The sequence below is a fragment of the Oncorhynchus mykiss genome, chromosome 4 (genome assembly GCF_057628025.1).
Source record: "Oncorhynchus mykiss isolate SJ-2025 chromosome 4, ASM5762802v1, whole genome shotgun sequence".
NCBI classification, from domain to species: Eukaryota; Metazoa; Chordata; class Actinopteri; order Salmoniformes; family Salmonidae; genus Oncorhynchus; species Oncorhynchus mykiss.
The window spans coordinates 19,467,798-19,480,951 of record NC_143025.1 but is presented as its reverse complement, the minus strand read 5'-3'; the positions used below and the strand labels follow the sequence as shown (position 1 = coordinate 19,480,951).

The following is a 13,154-nucleotide window of genomic DNA, read 5'->3' as shown; positions in this document are numbered from 1 at the left end:
TCTACAATTTAGCAGTCATGTGTTTGTGCACCTGATGGCTGTGTTTAACAGATTGGCTCATAGGTGTGGTAATTTGACAGTCAGTGCTTTGGAATTGCAAGGAATTGACATAATGATATACCTCTGTGTCTGATGTATACAAGTGTGTTTAGTGTTTTGCAAATCACTGTGTGTAATGTTTTGCAAATAGTGTGAAGCTGACAATGTGCTTACAGTTGTGAAAATCTAGTCTTGTGTTTTGCTCCTTGAGTGTAAGGTTTTGCTATTCGTGGGAAAAGTTCAATTTTAGTGTGTAAGCAATCGTAAAAAACTAACATGATGGTAGTAGTGTGGCCTTGGGTTCCATTTTCAATCAGCCAACATGGTGGCTCCACTGTACTGGACAAACAGCTGCCATTGACTAAATACTGTACATGCTGACAAACCCAGTTAACCACCTCTCATCACTCACTCACCTCCCCTCTGCCCTCTCCATTCATTCTGTTCTCCCCCTCACTCTCCTCTCTCTCCTCTCCAACTCTTCTTTTCTCTCCCCTCACTCCTATCATCACATCCCTCCCTTAGTCACACTCTTTCCTCTCCCCCTCTCTCCTCTCTTTTATCCCCTCTCCCCCTCTCCATGACCAAGCATTCACACTGCTGCCTCCCATACATAGTATGCACTAGAAGTCGTTGAGCGGTAACTAAATGGTCAGCAGTTGGTCCTCGCCCAGATAGGGCAGGTTTGAAGCTATTTGAAGACATTTATAATCCACCACTTATGCAGTCACTATATTTTCTTTGTCTACTGAATAAAGCAGTAACTACATAGCCTCTGTTCCCTGGCAACTGGTTCAACTATATGTAATGAAAATACCTTCCCACTACCATTATCTTACAATCACATCAAGCTTTTTTTATCCGCTTAGTGAGTGTGTGTGTGTGTGTGTGTGTGTGTGTGTGTTGCACACACACACAGCCTGCCCTGTGGCCCCAGGGCCCGTTAGTGAGTGTCTGGGCCGAGCGGGTTAGGGATGGAGGGGCTGTTTGCACTGTGATGGCTGGGGGGGTCTGGTTACATGGGGTGAGAGGGGAGGAGAGGGCTCTGGGCAGCTGTGTAATCCCCTTCACTGGGTGCTGCCTGGTGAATAGACAGCCTGAGAAACATACAACAGACTCAGCCACTGCCTTACATACCTTGGGGGAGGGGGCTCAACCCCCTGCTTAGGAGAGATTTCACCACAGCTAGCCAAACACAAACAAAAGCACACACAACATATATTTCATTTATTTTGTATTTCTACTCAGCATAAATGTTTACAAATTCATAAAGAGAGACAGATGCTTGTCTTTTTAATATGGTCTGAATGCAGCGAAGAAGAAGCAATCTGAGCCAGACGGTCAGGTTGCAGATAATGTTACGCCTTACACTCCACCCATTTCTTCTGTCTGAAAACGCCAAAACCACCCAAAACAATCCACATCTTTCCTCATGTGGAATACAACCCCGAGCAGTGGAGACTAGGCTACATCAGACTCTATTGTGAAGGGACAGATTTATTTAATTGCCTTTGTGTGTAGTATAATGTATAAGATATGTGTTGTTCTGAGTAGTGAGTGTGAATGACTTGTGTGTGCGTGTTTGTTTCAGAGTACTAAGAGTGTGTGTGTGTTTACTTTGTGTTTTGCAGAGTGCAGCTGCTGCCCCTAGTCCGGTGATGGGTAACATGCCCCCCAACGATGGCATGCCTGGTGGACCCATGCCCCCGGGCTTCTTTCAAGTAAGATCTCTCGCTCGCTTGCAGTAGACTAGGTCTGGCTGGCCAGGGACAGGGAGGTTGGGATGGGAGGGAGGTTTTTCTCTGGGTTGTGTTACTCTGCTAATTCCTCCTGTCATCACTGCTGTCTGATGGCTGTCTGGGAAGCTAGGGAGGTCACCTGATGATGGGGGTGCGCACCCTATCTGACTACACACACACCGTCGTTTAAACATACTGTATCCTGAAAATACAGTGCCTTGCGAAAGTATTCGGCCCCCTTGAACTTTGCGACCTTTTGCCACATTTCAGGCTTCAAACATAAAGATATAAAACTCTATTTTTTTGTGAAGAATCAACAACAAGTGGGACACAATCATGAAGTGGAATGACATATATTGGATATTTCAAACTTTTTAAACAAATCAAAAACTGAAAAATTGGGCGTGCAAAATTATTCAGCCCCCATTAAGTTAATACTTTGTAGCGCCACCTTTTGCTGCGATTACAGCTGTAAGTCGCTTGGGGTATGTCTCTATCAGTTTTGCACATCGAGAGACTGAAATGTTTTCCCATTCCTCCTTGCAAAACAGCTCGAGCTCAGTGAGGTTGGATGAGAGCATTTGTGAACAGCAGTTTTCAGTTCTTTCCACAGATTCTCGATTGGATTCAGGTCTGGACTTTGACTTGGCCATTCTAACACCTGGATATGTTTATTTTTGAACCATTCCATTGTAGATTTTGCTTTATGTTTTGGATCATTGCCTTGTTGGAAGACAAATCTCCGTCCCAGTCTCAGGTCTTTTGCAGACTCCATCAGGTTTTCTTCCAGAATGGTCCTGTATTTGGCTCCATCCATCTTCCCATCAATGTTAACCACCTTCCCTGTCCCTGCTGAAGAAAAGCAGGCCCAAACCATGATGCTGCCACCACCATGTTTGACAGTGGGGATGGTGTGTTCAGCTGTGTTGCTTTTACGCCAAACATAACGTTTTGCATTGTTGCCAAAAAGTTCAATTTTGGTTTCATCTGACCAGAGCACCTGCTTCCACATGTTTGGTGTGTCTCCCAGGTGGCTTGTGGCAAACTTTAAACGACACTTTTTATGGATATCTTTAAGAAATGGCTTTCTTCTTGCCACTCTTCCATAAAGGCCAGATTTGTGCAATATACGACTGATTGTTGTCCTATGGACAGAGTCTCCCACCTCAGCTGTAGATCTCTGCAGTTCATCCAGAGTGATCATGGGCCTCTTGGCTGCATCTCTGATCAGTCTTCTCCTTGTATGAGCTGAAAGTTTAGAGGGACGGCCAGGTCTTGGTAGATTTGCAGTGGTCTGATACTCCTTCCATTTCAATATTATCGCTTGCACAGTGCTCCTTGGGATGTTTAAAGCTTGGGAAATCTTTTTGTATCCAAATCCGGCTTTAAACTTCTTCACAACAGTATCTCGGACCTGCCTGGTGTGTTCCTTGTTCTTCATGATGCTCTCTGCGCTTTTAACGGACCTCTGAGACTATCACAGTGCAGGTGCATTTATACGGAGACTTGATTACACACAGGTGGATTGTATTTATCATCATTAGTCATTTAGGTCAACATTGGATCATTCAGAGATCCTCACTGAACTTCTGGAGAGAGTTTGCTGCACTGAAAGTAAAGGGGCTGAATAATTTTGCACGCCCAATTTTTCAGTTTTTGATTTGTTAAAAAAGTTTGAAATATCCAATAAATGTCGTTCCACTTCATGATTGTGTCCCACTTGTTGTTGATTCTTCACAAAAAAATACAGTTTTATATCTTTATGTTTGATGCCTGAAATGTGGCAAAAGGTCGCAAAGTTCAAGGGGGCCGAATACTTTCGCAAGGCACTGTATACTCTTGTTGATCAAATGTCATGAAGCTACTGCAAATATGGTTTCCAGTTTTGTCCAGTGTGTGGGTTTTTGTCCAGTGTGTGGGTTTTTGTCCAGTGTGTGGGTTTTTGTCCAGTGTGTGGGTTCTTGTCCAGTGTGTGGGTTTTTGTCCAGTGTGTGGGTTTTTGTCCAGTGTGTGGGTTTTTGTCCAGTGTGTGGGTTTTTGTCCAGTGTGTGGGTGTTTGTCCAGTGTGTGGGTGTTTGTCCAGTGTGTGGGTTTTTGTCCAGTGTGTGGGTTTTTGTCCAGTGTGTGGGTTTTTGTCCAGTGTGTGTTTTTGCGGGGCTGGCTGTTGTACTGTCTTCTGTTAGCCATGAGCGTGTGTGACAGACAGAGGGGGGAGAGGGAGAGAGAGAAGAGGCCGAGAGGGACTGAAAGATGGAGAGAGAGAAGAGGCAGATATGAGGGAATGACTGAGAAAGAGAGGGACTGGGAGAGAGAGGAGAGATGGGGCAGAGAGGGAGGAAGAGGCAGAGATGGATAAGTAGAGGGAGGGAGTGAGAGAAGGGAAGTCTTACTCCACTGTTCTCCACTGCAGCAATTGCCTCCCTGCTCAGCGGCCAGTCAGGCAAAAGAGAGTGGGGTGGGGGAGGGGGGGTGAAACAAAAGCCTACACACACACACACACACACACACACACACACACACACACACACACAAGCACGCTGGGTCAGTGTGTAGTAGTAAAGTATGGAGCAAAGATGACACCAGTTATTCCCTTGGCATCGTTTTACAATGGTGTACTGTAGACACACACACACACACACACACACACACACACACACACACACACACACACACACACACACACACAGACAGAGCTCTCTGACAGACTGCCCCTCGGAGTCATTTAGTCTGTTGTCTATGCACAGTCAGATCTTACTAATCATGTGTTCTGTTTCCACTACTGTATTTGTTATCCAAGCTTAGCCCTCTGTAGAGGTTTCTCCAGCAGAGCTGTGGTGTGTTCTGAAAAATGATAACCCCTTCACTGTTATGGACAAGCTCTGTCTTCTCTTTACTAATGACCTTCCTCCTCTCCCCCCTCCTTCATGTGCCTGCTATCTTTCTCTCATTCACTTTTGTTCTCTATCTCTTACTCACTCTCTGTCTCACTCTCTCAACATCTCAAGCGCGCGCACACACACACACACACACACACACGCACACACACACACACACAACAACAACACAGTGACTTCTGCCTCTGCCCCCTCTTTCTTCTGCTAATCTCTCCTCCATGCAGGATTCAGCTACCTTCCTCACTTTTTACACCATCACCCATCATTCCTCAATATTCCTGCTTCTTTCTCTCTCTCCTCAGCTGACTTGTCTGTTTCTTTCTGTCAGGGAAAAAAGTACAAGAAAAAGTATTAAAAAGTTTTTGCATGTGCTTGCAAGGTTGTACAGTACTGTGTGTGTGTGTGTGGCTGTGTGGCTGTGTGTGTGTGTGTGTGGCTGTGTGTGTGTGGCTGTGTGTGTGTGGCTGTGTGTGTGTGGCTGTGTGTATGTGGCTGCGTGTGCGTGTGTGTGTGTGTGTGTGTGCGTGCATGGCTGTGTGTGTGTGTGTGTGTGTGTGTGCAAGGCTGTGTGTGTGTGTGTGTGTGTGTGTGTGCAAGGCTGTGTGTGTGTGTGTGTGCAAGGCTGTGTGTGTGTGTGTGTGTGCAAGGCTGTGTGTGTGCATGTGTGTTGGTTCAAGTCTGTGTGCGTGTGTGTGTTTGTGCAAGGCTGTGTGTGTGTGTGTGTGTGTGTGTGTGTGTGTGTGTGTGCATGGCTGTGTGTGTGTGTGAGTGGTAGTGTTTGTGTGTGTGTGCGTGTGTGTGTGTGTGTGTGCAAGGCTGTGTGTATGTGTGTGTGTGAGTGGCAGTGCGTGTGTGTGTGAGTGGCAGTGTGTGTGGGTGTGTGAGTGGCAGTGTGTGTGCGTGCATGGCTGCGTGTGCTTGTGCATGGCTGTGTGTGCTTGTGCATGGCTGTGTGTGCATGGCTGCGTGTGGCTGTGCGTGCGTGGCTGTGTGTGTGTGCGTGGCTGCGTGTGTGTGTGTGGCTGTGTGTGTGAGTGTGTGTGCAAGGCTGTGTGTGTGCATGGCTGTGTGTGTGCGTGTGTGTTGGTGTGCATGGCTGTGTGTGTGTTGGTGTGTGTGTGCATGGCTGTGTGTGTGTATGTGGCTGTGCGTGTACGTGGCTGTGTGTGTGTGCGTGTATGTGGCTGTGTGCGTGTGCATGGCTGTGCTGGTGTGTGTCTGTGTGTGTGGCTGTGTATGTTTGTGTATGTGTGCATGGCTGTGTGTGTGTGTGTTTGTTCAAGGCTGTGTGTGTGTGTGTGTGTGGCTGTGTATGTGTGTGTGTGTGTGTGTGTTTGCTTGTGCATGGCTGTGTGTGCTTTTGCGTGGCTGTGCGCATGAGTGCGTGTGTGTGTGTGGCGGTGTGCGTGGCTGTGTGTGCGTGGCTGTGTGCGTTGCTGTGCTTTTGCGTGGCTGTGTGCATGATTGTGTGCGTGCGTGTGCATGGCTGTGTGTGCGTGGCCGTGTGTGTGTGTTTGTGTGTGCGTGGCTGTGTGTATGTGTGTGCATGGCTGTGTGTGTGTCTGCATGGCTGTGTGTGTGTGCGTGTTCGTGTGCTTGGCTATGTGTGTTGGTGTGCATGGCTGTGTGTGTGCGTGGTTGTCTACGTGGCTGTGTGTGTACGTGGCTGTGTGTGCGTGTATGTGGCTGTGTGTGTGCGTGGCTGTGAGCGTGTGCATGGCTGTGTGTGTGTGTGTGTGTGTGTGTGTGTGTGTGTGTGTGTGTGTGTGTGTGTGGCTGTGTGTGTGGCTGTGTGTGTGGCTGTGTCCGTGTGCATGGCTGTGTGTGCGTGGCTGTGTGTGCATGGCTGTGTGTGCATGGCTGTGTGTGCGTGGCTGTGTGCGTGGCTGTGCGTGCATGGCTATGTGTGCATGGCTGTGTGTGCGTGGCTGTGCGTGCATGGCTATGTGTGCGTGGCTGTGTGTGTGTGTGTGCATGGCTGTGTGTGTGTGTGTGTGTGTGTGTGCATGGCTGTGTGTGTGTGCATGGCTGTGTGTGTGTGTGCGTGTGTGTTTGTGTGCTTGGCTATGTGTGTTGGTGTGCATGGCTGTGTGTGTGCGTGGTTGTCTACGTGGCTGTGTGTGTACGTGGCTGTGTGTATGTGGCTGTGTGTGTGCGTGGCTGTGAGCGTGTGCATGGCTGTGTGTGTGCAAGGCTGTGTGTGTTTGTTCAAGGCTGTGTGTGTGTGTGTATGTGTGTGTGGTGTGTGTGTGCTTGTGCGTGGCTGTGTGCGTGGCTGTGTGTGTGGCTGTGTACGTGTGTGTTCGCGGCTGTGCGTGTGTGTTGGTGTGATTGGCTGTGTGCTGGTGTGCTTGGCTGTGAGTGTGTGTGTGGCTGTGTGTGTGCATGGCTGTGTGTGTGCATGGCTGTGTATGTGTGTGCATGAGTTTGTGTGTGTGTGTGTGCATGAGTTTGTGTGTGTGCGTGCATGAATGTGTGTGTATGCATGAGTGTGTGTGCGTGTGCATGTGTGTATATGTGGCTGTGTGTGTGTGTGTGTACGTGGTTGTGCCTGTACATGGCTGTGCGTGTGTGTGTGTGTGTGTGCGTGTACATGGATGTGTGCTTGTGCATGGCTGTGTGTGTGTATGTGTGTGCAAGGCTGTATGTGTGCAAGGCTGTGCGTGTGCATGGCTGTGTATGTGTGTGCATGAGTTTGTGTGTGTGTGTGCATGAGTTTGTGTGTGTGTGTGCATGAGTTTGTGTGTGTGCGTGCATGAATGTGTGTGTATGCATGAGTGTGTGTGCGTGTGCATGTGTGTATATGTGGCTGTGTGTGTGTGTGTGTGTGTGTGTGTGTGTGTACGTGGTTGTGCCTGTACATGGCTGTGCGTGTGTGTGTGTGTGTGCGTGTACATGGATGTGTGCTTGTGCATGGCTGTGTGTGTGTATGTGTGTGCAAGGCTGTATGTGTGCAAGGCTGTGCGTGTGTGTGTGTGTGTGTGCATGGCTGTGTGTGTGTGTGTGTGTTTGTTCAAGGCTGTGTGTGTGTGTGTGTGTGTGTGTGTGTGTGTGTGTGTGTGTGTGTGTGTGTGTGTGTGTGTATACGTGGCTGTGTGTGTGTGCGTGTATGTGGCTGTGTGTGTGCGTGGCTGTGAGCGTGTGCATGGCTGTGTGTGTGTGTGTGTGCAAGGCTGTGTGTGTTTGTGCAAGGCTGTGTGTGTGTGTGTGTGTGTGTGTGTGTGTGTGTGTGTGTGTGTGTGTGTGTTCGTGGCTGTGCGTGTGTGTTGGTGTGCTTGGCTGTGTGCTGGTGTGCTTGGCTGTGAGTGTGTGCGTGGCTGTGTGTGTGCATGGCTGTGTATGTGTGTGCATGAGTTTGTGTGTGTGCGTGCATGAATGTGTGTTTATGCATGAGTGTGTGTGCGTGTGCATGTGTGTATATGTGGCTGTGTGTGTACGTGGTTGTGCCTGTACATGGCTGTATATGCGTGTTTGTACAATAGTAGCGAGTGGTGTGTGTTCCAGCATCCCTCCCAAATTCAGAGGAGAGGGGTAATTAACATAGGTGACCCCAGCACTGATGGGGTAGCCCCGAGAGCAGCCCGAGAGACACCCCTAATCTGTACCTCATAGGCCAGGGCTCACATCAGGGTCCTGCAGCGGAGGGGAGGGAGGAAGGGAAGGAAGGAGGGAGAGTTTGGGGAAGGAGGACCACAAAGCCTGTGTGTTGGCATCTGGCCCGGATCTGCGATTCTCCCTGATATAGCAAGGGTCGGCCCGCTTAATAATCCTCACGGCAAAACTTCACTGGGAAGGGCAGGCCCAACGCACACTAGGAGAGTGGAGGACCAGGAGACTGCTGGTACACAGTAACAGCAGGCTACCCCAGTGAGGTTAGCAGAAAACATTGTTAAATTATTAGGTTTTACATTTAAAAAATATATATATATTTAACCTTTATTTAACTAGGCAAGTCAGTTTTATTATTTACAATGAAGGCCTACGCCGGCCAAACGACACTGGGCAAATTGTGCGCCGACATTGGGACTCCCAATCACGGACGGCTGTGATACAGACTGGAATCAAACCAGGGTCTGTAGTGATGCCTCTAACACTGAGATGCAGTGGCTTAGACCACTGCTCCACTCGGAAGCCTCAAAATTATCCAGAGCAATTCATGTTCAGTGCCTTGCTCAAGGGCACAACAGATTTTTCACGTAGTCGGCTCAGGGATTGGAACCAGAGTCTTTTCGGTTACTGGCCCAACGCTCGTAACTGCTAGGCTACCTGCCGCTCCTATTTCAATCCATTGTTATTTCAAGCCATATTCTTAAAGCAGTAAACCGTGGTCATAAATAGAACAGAGCTGGTTTCTAATCTACAGTATATGCACTGTTACAGGAATGTCTCTCCATAGTCAGAGACAGCTAGCTAACTGTCATCTAAAATTGGATCACCGTTGGTGCGTATCGTAGTTATGTCGCCTGGGGCTGGGTTTGTTGGTCAGGTGAGTCTTAAGAGTCAAGGTACTGATAGGTGATAATGTCTAGCTTGGGTGTAGTAGCTACTCTGTTCTAGAGAATCATCCACAGATGACGCAACCACTATCGCACTCCACTCTGCCCTTTCCCACCTGGACAAGAGGAACACCAATGTGAGAATGCTGTTCACTGACAACAGCTCAGCTTTCAACACCGTAGTGCCCTCCAGGCTAATCACTAAGCTAAGGACCCTGTGATTAAACACCTCCCTCTGCAACTGGATCCTGGACTTCCTGACGAGCCTCCCCATGTGGTGAGGGTAGGCAACAACACATCTGCCACGCTACTTGATTCAGAGGGGTTGGGGTAAATGCGGAAGACACATTTTGGTTGAATGCATTCGGTTGTACAACTGACTAGATATCCCCCTTTCCCTCAACACGGGGGCCCCTCAGAGGTGCATGCTTAGTCCCCTCCTGTACTCCCTGTTCACACATGACTAGGAGCTGATTGTGGACAACAGGAAATGGAGGGCCGAGCACGCCACCATTCACATCAACAGGGCTGTAGTGGAACGGGTCGAGAGCTTCTGTGTCCATATCACTCTGGATCTATTATGGTCCACACACACACAAGGCAGTCGTGAAGAGGGCACAACAACGCCTCTTCCCCCTCCGGAGGATGCAAAGATTTGGCATGGGCCCTCCAATCCTCAAAAAGTTCTACAGTTGCACCATTAAGAGCATCTTGACTGGTTTCTTCAGAACTTGGTATGGCTACTGTTTGGCAAGGCGCTACAGAGAGTAGTGCGTAAGGCCCAGTACATCACTGGGGTCGAGTTCCCTGCCATCCAGTAAGCATTTCACTGTCTACACCTGTTGTTTACGAAGCATGTGATTTTAATAATATTTTCTATGATTTGATTTGAACTCTGTTGGGTTGATGGACTACCCATTGTGTTTGAACATGTCTTGGTCTCTATGATAGAAGGTTAGACTGGATCCTATGGGTTAAAGTTTGAGAATGCCTGGTAGAAGTGATATGTGAATAGAACCACTGGAAAAGGAGTATTGGCATTCCTGGGCCAACTCTTTCTCTCTCTCCAGTCCCAGTCTGTTGTTCACGCTGTCAACTGTCTCTCTGTTGCCTAGTCTGGCAGTAGCATATTGTATGAGTGGTTCAACTAAACCTGGTTTGGATTCTAATGACGAAGACTCTTGAGCTGTTGATTCAGGATTCTAGTTTATGTTCAACCATTGCAGAGCCTATTCCAGGTCTGCCACTGAAACGAAGACTGACATTCCTGACCACTGTGGCAGGAATCACAGATACACGACAGTGACTCGCGGCTTCATACCATAGTAACACGCTAAATCAGCGCACTATTCTTCAGTCTCCTCGGGGAGCAAACCCTCATGGCAGTCTCTCCTCACTGAGCTGACAGGTTGCCATGCCATGAGCCTGTAGCACTGCTGCTGGAATGTAGAAAGGAATGACAATGAGTGTGCGTTGTGCTGTTGTTCAACCAGGCTTTGTTTGTTGTGTTTCAGTTTGCCTTTTTGTGTTCGGGCCTGTCTATGGTAGATCTGCACTGCCCTCTAGTGGAGATGGAGAAGTACTGTATATGCATACACACATGACTGGCTCAGTATTGCCATCCAATCTGTGTTCAGTTACTGCCTTTTCAGGGAAAGCAGCAGAGTTGTTGTGTTGTTCCTAAAGCAGATCTGGGGAGGGTGAGTCTGGGAGTACATTGGGTGGCTTTTGTTGATGGGTTTGTGGTACGCTGCCAAGCTGTTATCTCCTTAGCTGTGTAGAAAATGATTTTATTAATTGCTTCATTTAACCCCCACCCCCCCAACCCCTTCTTCCCCCGTACAGACGCACCCGTACAGACACACACACACACAGTCCACCACTTTAAACTGCTGGGAGGCCAGGTAGTGCAGCTGGTGTTGACCACCATCCAAAAAGCTGCTAGCTACCTCGGCCCCATGCTCAGCCATTGCCGCAACGCTACTATTTACATTTGACATTTTAGTCATTTAGCAGACGCTCTTATCTAGAGCCACTTACAGGTGCAGTTAGGGTTAATTGTCTTGTTTAACGATATATCGACATATTTTTCACCTAGTCTACTATCATGACTTGTGACATCTGTCTTTTTCATAACACTTACTCAGATACAGAACTCTACAGCTGCAGTCATATTTGTTACTGTTAAAAAATGTCATATTTTTTCTCTTCTCTAGGTTAGAATTGTAAATGAAAGCATTAGGCTGCTATAGTAAGTGGGTTTTACATACAACACACACTTGTAAAAACCTCATGTTAAACTCACGCTGGAAACACTTAATCACAAGAGCTCCTCATAAGTCCATAGCTATGTGCCTTATCAACACGGCACTCACTTGGAGAGGCCTGTACATGAGGTGGCCGAGGAGGACGATGATGACTTAGTGGGTACATATACCTCTAACACTGTACACCTCTAAGTCAGCATTGGTTGTCTTGCTGCTTGCCTCTTAGGGCTGAAGCATTGTTGTACTGCTAAAAAAAAGTAGTTGAATGCATTAGAGTTGAGGTTTTATTTATTTTCATTCTCAAGCTCAATTTTTGTAAATTTTGTTTCACTGCTCTCCCCTCTGTCAGCGCACCACCATTCTCCCCAGTGCCAGGGCTTCTCAGGGTGGTTGAGCAGGAGAAGGGGAGATACTGCTGGTGTCTGCTGCTGCTTGGTCTGTCGGAACTGAAGAGAGTTTGTTTGATTTAGTAGGAATTAGGTTTCATCAGACAGGTTGGATCTTCTAGTGAGATGTGTTAAATAGAAGGATTGTCTCCTGGCCAGGTGCAGACATGTGTAGTGTGTTAGACAGATAAGTGTCTCTGCTCCCGTGGGCAGACATTCAGTTGAAATAGGTGTGTGTGTGTGTGTGTGTGTGTGTGTGTGTGTGTGTGTTTAGTTAGTGCTCATACAGGTGTGTGTCTGGTGTTGCAGATTTGAAATGGCAGGATTAGGGGATTACCAGTCTGCTACATTACCTGAAGGCTTCAGCAGTGCAGCAGGGTGTGTATGCATGCGTGACTGGTGTGCACGTTGTGTGTGTGGGGGGGGGGGGGGGGGTATGCTGCTACTGCATGGTTACCTGAGAGCTTCAGGCATCATGGAGGCTCTGAAAGACTGGCTGATAAAACAACACATGACTGTGAACGTGTGTGGTCTCCTCTGTATGATTGGGTTTACATACGGTGTGTTCAAGTGAGAACAGGAGGTGCTTTCTTAATGGGTTATCTAGGTATACATATTTCTGAGGTTAGATGTTTTATGTAATGTATTTACGTACATAGTTACTGTATGTGGTAAGATTTCCTTTTCTACACTGTCAGTTGGGAATTACTTAAGTATGACTGTCTTGCTAAGAGATTAATTAAATTATATTATATTTAAGTTTAAGTTGATTATTTTAACACATTTCATGAATAAAGACACAGTACACACACCTGCAGTGAAATAGGAATGAATTCTAAACAGTTAGCCATAGTGGTCTAGTGTGTTTAAAAGCACAGCTGATCCATGAGCCAGAGGTTGTGTAGTGCTTCTATCCTGGGCAGGTGTTTTTATGTGTGCTAGATGTAGAGGGAGCATCAACACCTAAAGCTAGCTCAACTCCATGGCCCTCCGAGCCTCACTGTGTCACTCATCTCCCTCTCTCTTCTCTCTTAAAGGGACCTCCCGGCTCCCAGCCGTCACCCCACGCACAGCCACCCCCACACAACCCCAACAACCCCATGATGGGACCTCATGGCCAGGTAAGACACACTCACACACACCCTTCTCTCTCACACACGCTTTGCCCCCTCTCCCTCACCTCTTGCTGCATAGGCAGGCACTCCCTCTTTCACTTCTCACTCACTATCTCTGCCTGACCACTTCACACTGAGAGGCCTCTGTCTTCCTTGGTCTCTTCCTCTCTGCCTGTCCACTCACACTGAGAGGCCTCTGTCTCCCTCGGTCTCTTCCT

The 13,154-nt window shown here is 47.9% G+C and overlaps 1 protein-coding gene across 2 annotated transcripts in view; it reads left to right on the top strand.

The window, feature by feature from the left end:
- The window catches only part of LOC110521448 (single-stranded DNA-binding protein 3), a 125,629-nt gene that overhangs the window by 92,840 nt on the left and 19,635 nt on the right, over nt 1-13,154 (top strand). For both annotated transcript variants that reach the window (XM_036969341.2, XM_036969342.2), the window contains exons 5-6: nt 1,671-1,760; nt 12,859-12,942. In XM_036969341.2, the coding sequence (XP_036825236.1) occupies nt 1,671-1,760; nt 12,859-12,942 (174 nt within the window). The remainder of the gene's footprint in view (nt 1-1,670; nt 1,761-12,858; nt 12,943-13,154) is intronic.